Genomic DNA, 14198 nt, shown 5'->3' with positions numbered 1-14198 from the left:
TGACTTTTGAGCGCCTAGGTAGTCTCTTTCACGGGATGGCACGCGATACGCAAAACACGGCGCCCCAGCGCGGCAAGGCGCGGGGGCGTGGTGGGCACTCTTCTCGTGGTGGTGGGCGTGGCGGTAGCAAGGCGCATGGTACACAGACGCGTGCGCCTGCAACGTCGAACGACGTGGTGGCTGTGACGGACGCGGCATCGAATGCGTCTACAGCCACGTCGACGCAGGTCGCCGCAGCGAAGGCAGCCGCAGCCGCGGCAGCTGCAGCTGCAAGCCAGACCGACGATGACGACGAGGCCGAGATCTGTTTCATCTGTGCCGAGCCTGTGCGTCTATTTAGTCTGCCGCCCTGCAATCACCGTGTATGCCATATCTGCTCGATGCGTCTTCGCGCGCTATGGAAGAAACGCGAGTGCACATTCTGCAAGGCCGAAGCCACGCGTGTGATTTTCACGGCCAATGCGACCAAGGCGTTCGGTGCGTATACGCCTGACGAGTTGCCGTATGTCGACGAGAAGCTAGCCATCTACTTTGAAACGGAGCAGGACTACCAAGACACGATCTCCCTCCTGCGCTTCAACTGTCCTAACCCGAAATGCGAGGCCATGTGTGCTGGATGGGCCGATTTGAAGACGCATGTAAAGCGGGAGCACTCGCGCCTGTTGTGTGATCTCTGCATCAAGCACAAAAAGATCTTTTCGCATGAGCATACTCTCTACACTGCAGCCTCGTTGCAAGCGCACCTGACGAACGAGCATCACTACTGTGAGTACTGTCGTCAGCACTTTTACAGCGACGACGAACTGTGGGTCCACATGCGCGACAACCACGAACAGTGCCATATTTGCAAGCATCGCAGTGAAGAGGAACGTTGGCGGTACTATAAGGACTATCGCATGCTCGAGCAGCATTTCAAGAAAGAGCACTACTTGTGCCCAGCCCGCGAGTGCCTTGAGAAAAAGTTCGTCGTGTTTGAGAACCAAATGGAGTTCCAAGTGCACCAGGTCCAAGAGCATGGACATACACTCTCGAGCCGGGAAAAACGCGATGCCTTGCGCGTCGATGCAAGTTTCATGTACACTGAGGAACCTTCCTCGTCATCTACACGTCGTCCCGCGAAGAACCGCGAGCGTGGCGCTGCGAATGCCCCGACGTCGTCACGACGTGCGCAATTCGGCAGCACTTTGTCGTCGTCAGGCGCCTCGGCGTCGGCTAACACCGGCGAGAACGATCCTTTCTGGTCGACGGTGCTCACTGTCTTGAACGACTCGACCAACAAGCTGACCGCTTGCAAGGCGGCCCTGCAGTCGTACGCCGCCTCGGAAATGACCGCGCAAGACGTCCTGCAAACTGTCATGAACGTCACAGGCGAGGGGGCTCATTCCTTCGACGTGGGTACCGCCGACTTGGTCCTGCAAAGCATGTCGGAGATTCTACAGAACAACGAAAAGAAAGAGGAGCTGCGTCGGGCGTGGGCCAGCGTCAAAGCCCAGCATACACAGGCCGAGCCTTTCCCTACCCTAGCCGCTGCTCAAAACTCACACTCGGTGCGATCTCTGAAAAGCGCTGCGTCCGGCAATGCCCGCGTGTGGGACAATGTAGCTCGCGCTGCGTCGTCCAAAGCACCTGCGCGCACACCTGACCAATTCCCGTCCTTACGCGCTGCGTCTTCGCGTGTTCCTGGCTCAGCGGCGCACAGTGCGGGGTCCTTGCAACGTGTTCGCGCGAATGCTGGGCACTCGTCCTGGGGCGCTGCGGCGCCTCCACCTTCGTCGTCAAACGCGTTCCCGGCGCTCGGCACACCTGCGCCTTCGTCTACGCCGCGCCCTGCTAGTGTGCGTGTGGGCGGCGCAAGTGCCAGCGGGAAGAGCGCTGCGTTGTCCTCCAACCACTTCCCGAGCTTGCCGACCTCGTCGGCGCATGCTGAGCGACAAGCGCAAAAACGCGAATTGTTCGGTACACCACGCACGGCCAACCCCCTTGTGCCCACTGCACCGGCCTCGCGCTGGGGCGCCTCTTCCTCCTCCGCATCCACCTCGCTGTCCGCCGAGGCCTTCCCATCGCTGCAGTCCATGTCGGGGGCCTTGCCCAGAGACGATCCGGTGGCTTCGGCGGCGGCTGCTACACCGACTTCCGGCAAGCAGCGACGACGCAAAGGTGTGCTGTTGTCTTCGGTAGGCTCGATGCATCATGTATAGACATAGCTTGTCACGTCCTTTCGTCGGCCTGCGTTGTGGGTTCATAGGCATCCCTCTGCCCCACGACCGATGTATCTGTGTCCGTCTCCATGTCCGCTGCATGAGTCGGTGGCATACCAGCTTGCACCATGAGCTCCGAAAACTGGCCCCATAGCGCGGAAATCGAGTCAAAGCCTTTCCCCACCGAGATCTGCTCTTCCAATTTGCGATTCACGGCATTGCTATTCGCAATGATCACTTCTAAGCTCTGTGGGTAAGTCATGCGTATACAAACACTCGTAATGTCTGCCATCAAACGCTCACGTTCGCGTTCGTAGAAACTGCCGTCCAAGTCCTGGGTGTAAGTACGGCCTCGACCTACATTCGCGCCCGCGACCATGATGAGGGTAGGAAATGGCCGGTCTCTTCCTCGGCGCGTACGCGTCGCGATGGTCTCTCACGTGATACAAAAGCACTGGGCCGCACAGATCTTCCTATCGTGTGGAACTGTCTACGAAGACGTGGCCGGGGGCGGCGTAAATAGCTATACGGTTAGCATATAAGCCACGTACGCGATTGCGGAATTCGTCTGGTTTCTCATTCGCGAGCATGCGTCGAGGCACGGCCATGCGATCGTAGCTGGATGGCATCGTGCTCTGTGCCGCGTCGTCCTTTTTCTGCATGGTAATCAACTGCATGTTAGTGTCGCATGCCACGTACGCGACGGCCCCATCGGCCAAAGTCTTGCAGACTGTGCGCGACCAGCACAAAGTGTTTATGCTCCGGGATCGTAGTCTCTACGTCGTCCTCCGTCATGGTCGGCAGCCAGAACACCAGGCGGCCGCCTGGCCTGAGCAATGCGCTGGCATATGCCAGCAAATCGGCGATTAGCTCCGAGAGGTGGTACGGCTTGGTCGGCGGGATATAGTCAGGCAGGCTAGCGGGTGAGTCCGGGAGCCGTGTTGCACGTACGTATGAGCAGCGCGGCCATCGGCCATAATGAACGGCTCGTCACGCTGGTGTTCGATATTCCTTCGGCCTTGTCGTTTGGCGCCTGCACGTACGCCATAGGGAGCTGGTATGGTTAGATCACAAATACGTACGATCTGTCACAATCGCATCAAACAGGCCTACCTCACCACGGAAGGGCACACGCCACGGCGACTGCGTCATATCAAATACGGCTGTATCGACCACGCGCCCCCGCAATCCATACTGCTGGGCACTGCGTGTAATACCCGACGGGCCTTGCCGATCTTTGCCGCGCAGCATACGCCCATCGATATCGCTGCCGAACGTAAAGGCGCCCAGCATAGAGCACGCATAGAGCATCGAGCCCGTCCCTGCAAACGGATCGTAAATAAACTGGCCGGGACCAGCCAGGGCCATCGTCGCCATAATCACACTCATTTCGCTCTCCATACTGGTATTCCCGATGTAGGTACGCTTTTTCAGGTCGAGCGCATCGATCAAGTCTCGCGCAGGCATCGCGCCCGTTCGATCCTTGATCTTGCGGCCCAAAAAGAGCTGGACGAGACGTGGATCACGATCGCCCAACTCGGCATGGCCACGCGCTTCTACGTCTTGTGGGTCGGTAGGCCGGCGGTACTCTTCCAAGACGCCCCACGTCACGTCAGAGCCTCGCATCTGTGTGGGCCCCTTAAAGTCCATGTACGAAAACGACTCGATCAAGGCAATACGTCGCTTGCTGCCCATGGCCACGTTGAATCCTTGCATCAGGGCCTTCCATGTGTACTGCGGCGCGAGCCATGGCTCATACGCCCGCCGTGCCTGATTTCGTGCATGCAAGTCGACATACGTATCCGCACAGGCCCACAGCTCCCAAATGCCACGGAGACACGAGCATCTACGTAGCATCTGGCGCGCTGCCTCGTCGTCCTCTAACCTACACAGCATAAACGGACGTGAGACATCGCCGAGTAGGCCGTCTGGGCACTCGCGCGATGGCGTAGGCAGCAATTCATGACGCAAGCCCAGGTACTCTGCACTCGCCACGATCTCTGGGATCCGGAAATCAGTATGAGAGTGCGCGCAGTGCAGGACGTACACGCGTCCCCATGGCGCGTCCTTCTCGCGCAGTGCCGTCATGACGGAGCCAGGCGAAGAAAAAGCCTGGTTATTCTCTCCACATGTGGAGTTCGCGCGCACATCCATGAGGGGATGGTGCCGTAGGCGCATGCGGGCGGCGTGGGCCTTGTGCCGTGGGCCGTGCCATGTCGTGGCCCGCTGGGTCAGTACTTCGACGTCGTCCTACCCTCTTCAGCAGCTGCAGCGGATGCAGTCTCTCATTTCGCAATGTGGCCAAGCGCCTACCTCCGATGCCAAGCAACAAGTTTTACGACAGTTTCATGATATGGAGCCCCTCTTGCATACGTACGTACGATGTTTGTTGCTCATCCTAGGCTGTATATCCAAGCGCGTCCCTTCCATATGACCTCTGAGTCACTACTCAAGTACCTAACGAACCCTGCACGGCCCTTGTTACCTCCTACGAGCGCGATACCCCCGTCGATCGAGGCATTGCTGGATACCCTAGCTCGCGGCGAGGTACGTGGCCATGCAGCCAAGCAATTGGTGCATACGTTTCTGGATCGCCATGGCATTGCTATTTGTACCTCAGTGCCAGACCCTCTTTCGACCTTTGATGTGTTCCTGCGATGCCTGGATCGGCGACTTCGTATGGGCGTATCCGCGTCCACACTACGTCGTGTATGGACCACCGAGGATCGGTCGAGTACAGCTCTTCTACAAGCGTTGGATACTGACCAGCGTGTCTCGTGGCCACTGCCTATCGCGCTGGCGCAGACATGGACCGGTCCTGGCCTCCCACCTACGTCGACGCACTGGTACGCCAGCCGCAAGCACGACGGCGTACGTTGCTTGGCGTTGGTCCGCCTCACGCACGGTGTCGTGACGCATGTGGACTTGGTATCTCGTACTGGCCGTGTCCTTACTACCCTGTCTGCGGTGGCCACATCGCTGCAACAAGATCTGCAACAGGCCGGTGTGGCGGCCTGGGGCGAGGAACGTGCGTTCGTCCTGGATGGAGAGCTTTGTGCGTTGGACGATGCAGGGCAGGAAAGCTTTGTGTTAGCCGCCTCGCAAGTCCAGCGGCCCACCGAGCTTGCTACGCTGGTCTACTACCCCTTTGATCTGCTACCGCTGGAGGCATGGCTGGCGTGGCGGACCTCGCCTACGCCGCCATTTGCTGAGCGGTACGCGCGCCTTCAACAGATGCTCGAGGCTGTGTCAAAAGCCTGTCCAACGACATGCCTTCGGCGCTTGCCACACGTGCGTCTTACGTCGGAGGGCGATTGGACCTCGATCCAACACCGCGCGGCGGTGGAGGGCTGGGAAGGCCTTATGTTGCGAGACGACGTGCCGTTTCAAGGCCGACGTACGCCGTCGCTGCGCAAAGTGCGGCGGCGTGAAGAGGCCGAGTTTGTGGTGGAAGACATTGACGTGACTACGATGCGGCTCCCTGTCGACGGCACGTACGCGGACCGCGTAGCACTAGCTAGTAGGTACTACGACCACTCACGACGCAGGCATTCTGATTTCGCACCATGGCCGACGTGTGCATGTCGGTTCTGGGTTCCGCGTGGCGCAGCGTTTGTACTATGCGGCACACCCTGACGACATTGTAGGGCACACCGTGACGGTATCATGTACGTTCGCTTGCACTTACACCAGACTTTGAAGAGGCGGCCAACCTGGATGGCGCGTTGCCAAGCTTGCGGTTCCCTGTCGTAAAGTATGTCTACGACCGCGGCGCACGCCCCTTTTAACCGAGATCGCCGCTCATCCACGCAAACACGATAAACCCACACGCGTACGGCGTCAGCAAACGACTTCGAAGCCACTGCCATCGGGAAGGCCGCGGGGCCGCCGAGGCTGTGAGCATCGGGGTAGGAGGCGTCCACAACGTACGTCCGCGCCACGTAGGCGAGGCGACCAGCGCCGCGTGACGGACAGGTGGCGCGGTGCCCCACGGCCGCGGCGCGGAGGCCTTGCAGAGAGCGGGGTGTGTAAAGGGACGTACGAGGTAGGTATGCACAAACAAACGCATAGGCGACGTGAGCAGCGTCGGCGGTGCTGTCATGCGGGCAAACCGCATCAATTTGCGGACGGTCGTTTGGCCCCACCAGCCGTGCGACGGGGTCCGACGACGCAAGGTGGTGGCGCGCGACCAGGGCGTCTGAGTCCAGGTATACAGCCAACGAGGGATACGTCGTCGCTGGGTCCGCAAATGACGGTGCGCTTGTATGTAGCTAATACGCGGTACCGGCTGACGTACACGCACCGCCCGAACATTGTGAATCGCGGCCAATTTGCGGTGCGGTGCGATGTGCGCGACATGGCGCTGTGTCGTATCGGCCGCGGGGGCATGCGGTTTGGTTTGGGGGACATAGAGTCGATGCCATAGCACGACACGGACGTACTCAATGGGCCTGCAAACCCAGCTGTAGAGCAAAGCGCCCACAGCGCCGCCTGTCACGAGCAAGAGTGCGGCGACCATGCGGCCGCCGACTGTCCGACTTGCGCCAAAGCTCTGGTCCAACGGGCCTTGCTGGGCATCGATCGGTACGTTACGACGACGAGCCCAGTGCCATACTTGGTCGGCGTACAGGGAGGCACGGAAGGCGACTCGTCGGGCCCACTCAAACGTCACAAAGAAGCACGAAAACCCGGCGGCATCGCGAACGAGGGACAGCAGCAAACTGACGCCATGCTTTCGTCGCGCGAGCAGGCGCAGATCCCGAGGTAGGTACCGGAAGATCGTCGAGGTTTTCGGCTCAATGGAGCGGCCAGCGCGCTCCATGCGTTTCAGGACGAGGCGGTACCAACGCTCTGGCAAGAATGGCAGGAAGGCTGCCTCGACCATCGCCGACCAAGCGTGGAATGGCGATTTGGGCAGCGTGGCCAGCAGGCTTTTGCGTGTCGCATCCTGCACGAGCCATGGCTGAATGACGAGGCGCACATTGTCGAGTGGCGCGGAAATAATGCACTGTGCCGCCCCCGCCGCCGCGCCTGCGACGGCGACCGTCCATGTGGGCTTGAACATATCACTGGTATGCGAAACAGGTGTGCACGCCTTCTCGGTCAGGGTATACGTCTGGAACAAGGTGAATCCAATCGCAAGATTCGCCACTGCGTGTTAGCTTCTATGCGTACGTACGCATGGGCGGCGCAATGAGCGCTAGCAACACTGCGGGCTTTTCTTGGCGAACGAGGCGGCGAAGGAAGGGGACACCGAGTTTCTTGCCTTCTCGACGCGCGAGCATATCCAGCAGCGAAAGGGAAGAGACTGCGTCATCAGTGGCCTTCGCAATACGTACAGTGCATAGGGCGAAACAAACGGACAGGCCGCTGGAAGAGCACGGCCAACGAACTGACCAACACACGCACCGCCGCGCCGGCCGCCGACTCTCGCCGGCTCACACCGGTCTGCGTGTTCGCATGGCCTTCGCTCTCGTCGTCGTCCTCGTCGTCCGTAGCCCAAGGCCACCAGTTCACCAGCGCATGCGCCCCGAGACTCAGTGGATCGCTCTCGGACGCCGGCATCGCGCGAAGCGAACGTGCGTTCCCTGTGGAGGGGCGCGGATGGGGCGCGCACGCGCGCGGGCGCCAGGGTCTGTCTACAAATATGGCTTGGGTCCTTGGCTACTTATCGCCAGCTGGCCGATACCAACTTGGCGAGGGTCTGTAGAGCTTGGTGCTTGACATTCGGATCGGGATGCTCGATCAGCTCCATAATCGCTGTCTTGGCGCCAAGCGAGGTGACGCGACGACGGCCGCCTTCCGTGTGCTGCACAAACTTGTCCAAGTCCGAGCACGCAGCAGCGAGTGTATCGGGCGTCGAGCTCTTGGACGACAGCAGCGAAATGAGCTGCTTCAGGTCCTTGTTATCGTTCTCTGTCATCTTCTCGGCATTCTCTTTCCAGAACTCTTCCAGCTGGTGCGCCGGGTTATCAAAGCTCAGGTGGCCACTGTACAGCTCCGAGACGTACTGATCGTAGGAGCTCATCTGCTCCATACGGTGGCTGAGCACCGACTTGACGTACTCCAAGTCGTCCTGCAGCTCCGTGTCTGGGTACCGACGCTCCTGCAATGTGTCACACAACGGCAGCACCTTGGCGCCGAGCAGTCGCGTCGCATTCGCTTCCTTCGACGCACTCAGCATGTTACGCCAAATCGAGACGATCAGGCGCACAATCTTGTGCTTCAGCGCTAGCTGGGCCACATGCACCAACACCGTCGCCACACCAAAGTACGTATCAATGTCCTTCGCCGCTGCCTCGTCAAACGTTAGTACCCACAAGCCAAAGAGAGCCAAGTAGTGCAGTTGCGGCACACCCGTGTTGCCACTCGCACGGCCGGACGAGTTTGTCCCACTCGCCCCCGAGCCCTTGAACGACAGGCCCAGCACCGCGACCAGCTGGCCCACGAGCGTCGTATCGTCGTTTGCCTGCTTCTCCTCGACGTCCTTCGCCCAGATCGCCGAGCGGAAACGCGGCGTGCGCAGCAGCTCGCCCGCCAGGCACAGCGCAATCGGTGCCACATTGCCCTTCGCGCCGTCCGACGGCGCCTCGGTGCTGTTCAAGCTCGACAGCGCTCGGTGGATGTACGCCAGCAGCGACTCGAGTGCGGCGTGCGGCGGCGTGCTGTCCGACGACTCGGCGTGCGCACAGAGGCACAGCGTAAGGAACTGGGCGGCTTTGATCGAGACAAAGGCATCGTCCATCTTCATGAGCTTGGTCAGCGCCGCATACGGCTCGGCCTGCACGAACCAGGCCAAGTGCTCCGGCGCGGCTTGGACGAGGTCGTCGGTGAGGAGCAGCACCGCCTGAATCGTATCTGTGCGATTCAGCTTGTCCAGCAGCTGCATATACAAGCCCGCATAGGTCGAGCCCTTCTCCTTGATGGGCGCCATCTCGCCCTTTTTGCCTGCCTGCTCTGCGTCGCGCAACAGCGGCACTTGGTCTGCGGAGATGAGCTGGGCCCGTTGATAGCCCTCCCACGCCGTCTGCTTCCCACGAAGATGTTCTGTCATCTCCTTGAGCCAGACATTCGACAAAGGAAGCAACGGCGATGTGGAAAACACCACACCTGGTCCGTCACTCTGTGTGTCTTCTCCCATTGTCGGTCGTGCACGAACGGAGCCCGTGACGCAACCCGCGCGGTGGGCTGGGCCTCGCCTGCCTGGCCCCGCCGCCGCGGTGGGCGCACGTGGGCGCACGTGGAGAAAAGACGATCGTCTGCCTGGCTTCGTGGTCGACCTCTTTTCTGTTCAGTGCCTCACGATGCTCTTGCGTGGTGCTGGTGCGCCGTTCATGGCGCCTGTGCCGCGAATGAACCGCATGGACCGCTTGCTCTGTGCTACGTTCATGTCCAGTGCTATGGCTGCGATGACTCCCACACCCTCCACGCGCGCCGCCGCTACGCCGTTGCAGTCGGCGCTGCTCGTGACACGCGCTCCTGTTTTGCAGGCCTCGCCGTCCAAGTTCGAGCAGGAGTACTACCGCTTCAATGTAGCGCTCTCTAACAAGCTGCAGCAGCCGTTCCCACGTGATATGTACTTCAAGAAAGGCTCCGCGGCGGAATCGCGCTTCGATGCGTACTACGCCCAGCTGCAGTCGACGTGGGATATCACGACAGAGTCCAAGACTCGTGCTGAGCTCGAGAACAAGTCGATGAGCACCGGCAGCGAATCGGATGCCGAGCTCTACGCGACGCTCCCACGCACAACGGAGGCAGATGCCCAGAACGACCAACAGAGCTTGGAACGTGCCTTGGATCAGACATTGTACCTTGTCGTCAAGATGCCCGCAGGTGACAAGAGCGAAGGACCGACATGGCGCTTGCCGACCAAGGCGCTGCCGACGTCGCGCTCTGCGTCCGACTCGCTGCATGACACCGCGACGGAGGCCGTCGAGGACGCCCTGGGGTCCGAGATGGATATCTGGCTAGTGAGCAAGCTGCCTATCGCTGTGATCCCTGCCTCCCAGCGCGCCAAGACATACATTCTCAAAGCCCATATCCTCGCTGGGGAGCCTGTGCCCGCCAACGGCGTGGAGTATGCATGGCTCACTCGAGATGAGCTTGCGCAGCGTTGGAGCGATGATCCCAACGCACAAAAGTACTGGGCTGTGGTCCAAGACCTGCTCGATGCCTAAATAGGTTCATACCATGTACCCTTCTTCGCCCCCTCGTCTCTTTACTGCCGCCTTGCGGCTCTGGCGGCAGGCGGCTCGGTGGGTGGCCTCCACATGCAGGGCCTTCCCCAAGACGGCCTGCGCGCGAGCGCCAGAGCGCCAGCCAGCCTGCGAGGGGTCACGAGCCCGTGGAGTGTGCTCCACTTGCTTGCTTGCCTGCCGCCATGTCGACGACCCCCGTGGACTCGAGTGAACCGCCGTCCCAACCGCCTGACGTGGTGGCAGTCACGGTGTCAGAGGGTGTGCCAGCCGCTGGGACGAGCCAAGGCGAGAGCAACGGGATGAATCCTGCGACCCGGCGTGTCGACCGACGCCTCGCGAAGCTTAAAAATCATCATTTGCATGCCTTGCATGCCATTCGTCACTTTTTACGCACCCACAGCAGCTACGATGTACTTCCTGTATCCTTTCGACTTGTGGTCCTAGACATTAAGCTGTCGGTCAAGTCTGCGCTGGATGTCATGTTTCAATCTGGCGTAGTGTCTGCGCCGCTATGGCGCTCGACCATCGACGAAGACGACGCCGACCATACCTCCTCGCCGCCCATTCGCCCTGGGTTTGCGGGTATGATCACTGTCAACGATATTATCCATTTGATTCAGTACTACTACCAGACGGCCGTGAACTACGACTCGGTGACTCTGGACGTCGAGACGCTGCGCCTCGAGCGTTTGCGCGAGATTGAGCAGGCGCTCCATGTACCCCCACCGCCGCTGCTATGGATCGCACCCCTTCGATCCCTAGCTGAGGCTGGAGAGTTGCTGGTGCGTACACACGCGCGGCGTATCCCGCTCCTTCAATACGACGAAGATCTAAAGATCTTTACAGTGCTGAGTGTATTGACACAGTACCGCCTGCTCAAGTTTATCGCGATGAATTGCCGCGAAGTCACAGGCTTGAAGGCGACGATCGGCTCGCTGGGCATCGGGACGTATACCTATGCGCACCAACTCGAGCGCCAGAAACGTACGCCCCATGCGCGTTTGCGAATGACGGCGGGCCCCCCACCCAAAGACGCCGGGCCGTACTGGCCAATGCTCACAGCGACACTCGACACGTCGGTGTTTGATGTCGTGCATCTGTTTAGCGAGAACGAAATCAGTGCCGTCCCGATTATCGATGAACAGGGCGACGTGGTGGATATCTACGAGTCGGTGGACGTCATTACTTTGCTGCGCACTGGCGTGTACAGCCAGCTGGACTTGACGATCCGGCAAGCGCTGGACCGGCGGCCTGCCGACTACACGGGCGTCGCCTGCTGTACATCCAACGACTCGCTTGCGAGTGTCTTTGCCGTGCTCAAGCACCGCCGCATGCACCGTATGCTGGTCGTTGAGCCGATGGCCGATGCTGACGAAGAGCGGGCGTTGCCCAAGGCGCCCAATGCTTCGTTCTTGGACGATGCCGACATATCGTTCCCACTGCGACCCAAGTGCAAGTTGGTCGGTATGCTAAGTCTCAGTGATGTGCTGCGGTACATTATCGGCAAGCCTACCGCGCCTGCGCCTACGCCAGGCGAGCCTTCGAGCACGATACCCTCCCCTACGTCTGCGACGCCCGGGACGCCTGTGACGCCTAGGACACCGGAGACCCCGGCATCCTAGACTCTGTAGCTTAGTATGTACAACGTTCTTTTGGCCGCGGTCTGTATCGAGTCCCCGTTGGTTGTCCCACTAAATACGTGTATACGCTGATACGACCACCGCCTTGGATGTCGCTGGCGAAGGCTCTGGCGCTGTCGCGGTGGACGCGGTCGGAGGGCCGACCACGTCGCCTGCGACGGCACGGGGCGCGTACACATCGCCATCCATGACGACCTCGTCAGGCAAGTGGCCTAGGCGGTACACTTCACGCCGCAGCCACCGTGTGACGCGCTCCAAGTGCTGCGGGAAAAGTAGCTCTGCACGGGCAGCACGATCTTCCTCCGTCTCCTGCGACGCGCTCAACATAGGTACCTCCTTGTCCAGAGCCAGATCCGGTGTGCCCTCCAGGTTGGGATCCTCCCCCTTGGACGTGCGGTCAATCTTGGGCAGCTTACGTTTCACGCCGCCAATCACGCCCCAGCCGCCGCCCCACACATTGCGCCAGACCGCCGCCGAGAGACGTACGTCGTCAGTGGCGAGGCCCTCTTCGTATGCTACGACAGAGCCTCGGTGCTGCTGATGCAGATCCTTCATATACCCCTTGACCAGGCGCGACGTCTGCACGCCAAAACGCTCGCGCATACGCGACTCGGTATCGATGAAAAAGTGGTTGATCAGCTCTTGCGCATACGTCTGTGCTTCCTTTGACGGGAGCGCACGGAACCGACTTAAAAGGAGAAACACATGCAAGTTCGTCAACTGGAACCACGTCTGAAACGAGGCTGGAAGTGCACATTCTTTGTACCAGAAATGCGCCTCCGCCTGCGCCCGCATCGCCGCGCGATCGTACAGATCACCTGTGACTTTGATGGCTTTGCTGCGCACAAAGTTGTAGCCCAGCAATCGCCCTGCTCCCTTGACCAGGGCCACCGTAAGCGGGTTGTATTCCACTTTGCGTGGCGGCGGCGTCGGCGGCGAAAGCGGTGCCAAGTTGCGGCGCAACAGCGACTCACGCGGCCGACGCTTATCACCACCTGCTGCACTTGAGTTCATGCGCACGCCAAGCAGCGGCCCTGCTAGGCGACGCACCATGTGCCGTCCTTGGTACAGCGTTAGCGTCATCTGGCAAAGCCTTCGTTCGCTCTTCGACGCGCTGGATCGCTCGCACCGCGCTGCTGCGTGGAGGCTCTCGCTCCCTTCGCACGTGACGCCAGTGGAGGGCCAAGATTTCCAACGTGCGCGCTGCGCTCGTGCCTCTTCTACGAGATGGTGATGGCGCCTCGACGTCAGAGCGTGTTTCGTCCGTGCATTGACTTGCATCATGGCAGTGTCAAGCAGATTGTAGGCGGTTCGCTTCGTGATGCGAAGGATGGCCAGGGCGACGATACAGAGGCGCTGCGTACCAACTTTGTAGCTGAGCATCCACCTTCGTACTATGCGAAGCTCTATGCGCAGCACGACTTGCGTGGTGGGCATGTCATCAAGCTGGGCCCCGGCAACGATGATGCGGCTACAGAGGCACTACAGGCATGGCCGAACAGGCTACATGTTGGCGGTGGCATCACGTCGGAGAATGCTATGACATGGATCGAGCGTGGCGCAGAAAAGGTCGTTGTCACGTCGTACTTATTCCCCGCTTGCCAGTTCTCCCTAGAGCGTTTGCTGGATTTAGAGGCGCGTGTCGGTCGTGAGCGTCTGGTTGTGGACATAAGCTGCCGTCGACGTGGCGATGAGTGGGTCGTGGCGATGAACCGTTGGCAGGATCTCACAGATATGGTTCTATCGAAAGAGTCGCTGGATCTCGTTTCGGCGCATTGCAGGTACGGCACATGCGGTCTGACATATGTAGCGAACTACTCATCCATGCGGCGGATGTAGAAGGTCTGTGCCGTGGCATTGACCAGGATCTCGTGCAGCGTACGTGAAGGTGTTGCTGACAATAGGCTTGGGCGAATGGACGACCATTCCTACGACCTATGCAGGTGGCGCGCGACGTACGTATCGCATGGCTGACGTGGCAGATCTGGAGGATATGAAGTTGGTGGACACACTTTCGCAGGGACGTGTGGATCTCACGTTCGGCAGTGCGCTGGACATTTTCGGAGGTACGGGCGTTACGCTGGCGGAGCTCGTAGCGTGGAACGAGAGCGCACACGCCTTGCGTCTACGTGTTTGATAGCCTTGTAGCATGCCAGGGGCCA

The 14198-nt window shown here is 60.1% G+C and overlaps 10 protein-coding genes across 10 annotated transcripts; 5 read left to right on the top strand and 5 right to left on the bottom strand.

Annotated features, from left to right (window-relative positions):
• Positions 1-35: 35 nt before the first annotated feature.
• On the top strand, positions 36-2198 carry Malapachy_3682 (e3 ubiquitin ligase; the record flags this gene model as incomplete). The annotated part of the gene is made up of 1 exon (XM_018138144.1): positions 36-2198. The coding sequence occupies one exon, from the start codon at positions 36-38 to the stop codon at positions 2196-2198; it is 2163 nt and encodes a 720-aa protein (XP_017993600.1).
• A 10-nt stretch (positions 2199-2208) lies between these two features.
• Positions 2209-2577, bottom strand: Malapachy_3675 (dash outer kinetochore protein; the record flags this gene model as incomplete). The annotated part of the gene is made up of 3 exons (XM_018138137.1): positions 2209-2445; positions 2473-2532; positions 2560-2577. 3 exons carry the CDS (start codon positions 2575-2577, stop codon positions 2209-2211), a joined length of 315 nt encoding a protein of 104 aa, XP_017993554.1.
• A 111-nt stretch (positions 2578-2688) lies between these two features.
• Positions 2689-4286, bottom strand: Malapachy_3666 (trna guanosine-2 -o-methyltransferase; the record flags this gene model as incomplete). Its single annotated transcript, XM_018138128.1, has 5 exons — positions 2689-2721; positions 2750-2869; positions 2898-3114; positions 3150-3252; positions 3281-4286. 5 exons carry the CDS (start codon positions 4284-4286, stop codon positions 2689-2691), a joined length of 1479 nt encoding a protein of 492 aa, XP_017993489.1.
• A 187-nt stretch (positions 4287-4473) lies between these two features.
• On the top strand, positions 4474-5986 carry Malapachy_3688 (hypothetical protein; the record flags this gene model as incomplete). The annotated part of the gene is made up of 4 exons (XM_018138150.1): positions 4474-4571; positions 4601-5718; positions 5747-5866; positions 5892-5986. 4 exons carry the CDS (start codon positions 4474-4476, stop codon positions 5984-5986), a joined length of 1431 nt encoding a protein of 476 aa, XP_017993604.1.
• A 52-nt stretch (positions 5987-6038) lies between these two features.
• On the bottom strand, positions 6039-7763 carry Malapachy_3552 (hypothetical protein; the record flags this gene model as incomplete). Its single annotated transcript, XM_018138020.1, has 4 exons — positions 6039-6049; positions 6129-7349; positions 7378-7506; positions 7538-7763. 4 exons carry the CDS (start codon positions 7761-7763, stop codon positions 6039-6041), a joined length of 1587 nt encoding a protein of 528 aa, XP_017993896.1.
• A 103-nt stretch (positions 7764-7866) lies between these two features.
• Malapachy_3574 (vacuolar atp synthase subunit h) lies at positions 7867-9339 on the bottom strand (the record flags this gene model as incomplete). The annotated part of the gene is made up of 1 exon (XM_018138040.1): positions 7867-9339. One exon carries the CDS (start codon positions 9337-9339, stop codon positions 7867-7869), a length of 1473 nt encoding a protein of 490 aa, XP_017993985.1.
• A 163-nt stretch (positions 9340-9502) lies between these two features.
• Positions 9503-10375, top strand: Malapachy_3584 (hypothetical protein; the record flags this gene model as incomplete). The annotated part of the gene is made up of 1 exon (XM_018138050.1): positions 9503-10375. One exon carries the CDS (start codon positions 9503-9505, stop codon positions 10373-10375), a length of 873 nt encoding a protein of 290 aa, XP_017994098.1.
• A 203-nt stretch (positions 10376-10578) lies between these two features.
• On the top strand, positions 10579-12018 carry Malapachy_3560 (cbs-domain-containing protein; the record flags this gene model as incomplete). Its single annotated transcript, XM_018138028.1, has 1 exon — positions 10579-12018. One exon carries the CDS (start codon positions 10579-10581, stop codon positions 12016-12018), a length of 1440 nt encoding a protein of 479 aa, XP_017994060.1.
• A 69-nt stretch (positions 12019-12087) lies between these two features.
• Malapachy_3546 (hypothetical protein) lies at positions 12088-13119 on the bottom strand (the record flags this gene model as incomplete). The annotated part of the gene is made up of 1 exon (XM_018138014.1): positions 12088-13119. One exon carries the CDS (start codon positions 13117-13119, stop codon positions 12088-12090), a length of 1032 nt encoding a protein of 343 aa, XP_017993950.1.
• A 144-nt stretch (positions 13120-13263) lies between these two features.
• On the top strand, positions 13264-14173 carry Malapachy_3568 (phosphoribosylformimino-5-aminoimidazole carboxamide ribotide isomerase; the record flags this gene model as incomplete). The annotated part of the gene is made up of 3 exons (XM_018138036.1): positions 13264-13817; positions 13847-13914; positions 13941-14173. The coding sequence occupies 3 exons, from the start codon at positions 13264-13266 to the stop codon at positions 14171-14173; spliced, it is 855 nt and encodes a 284-aa protein (XP_017994066.1).
• Between the last annotated feature and the right edge of the window lie 25 nt (positions 14174-14198).

This window comes from Malassezia pachydermatis, assembly GCF_001278385.1.
Source record: "Malassezia pachydermatis strain CBS 1879 chromosome Unknown scaffold1, whole genome shotgun sequence".
NCBI lineage: Eukaryota > Fungi > Basidiomycota > Malasseziomycetes > Malasseziales > Malasseziaceae > Malassezia > Malassezia pachydermatis.
This window is presented reverse-complemented; position numbering and strand designations above follow the sequence as displayed.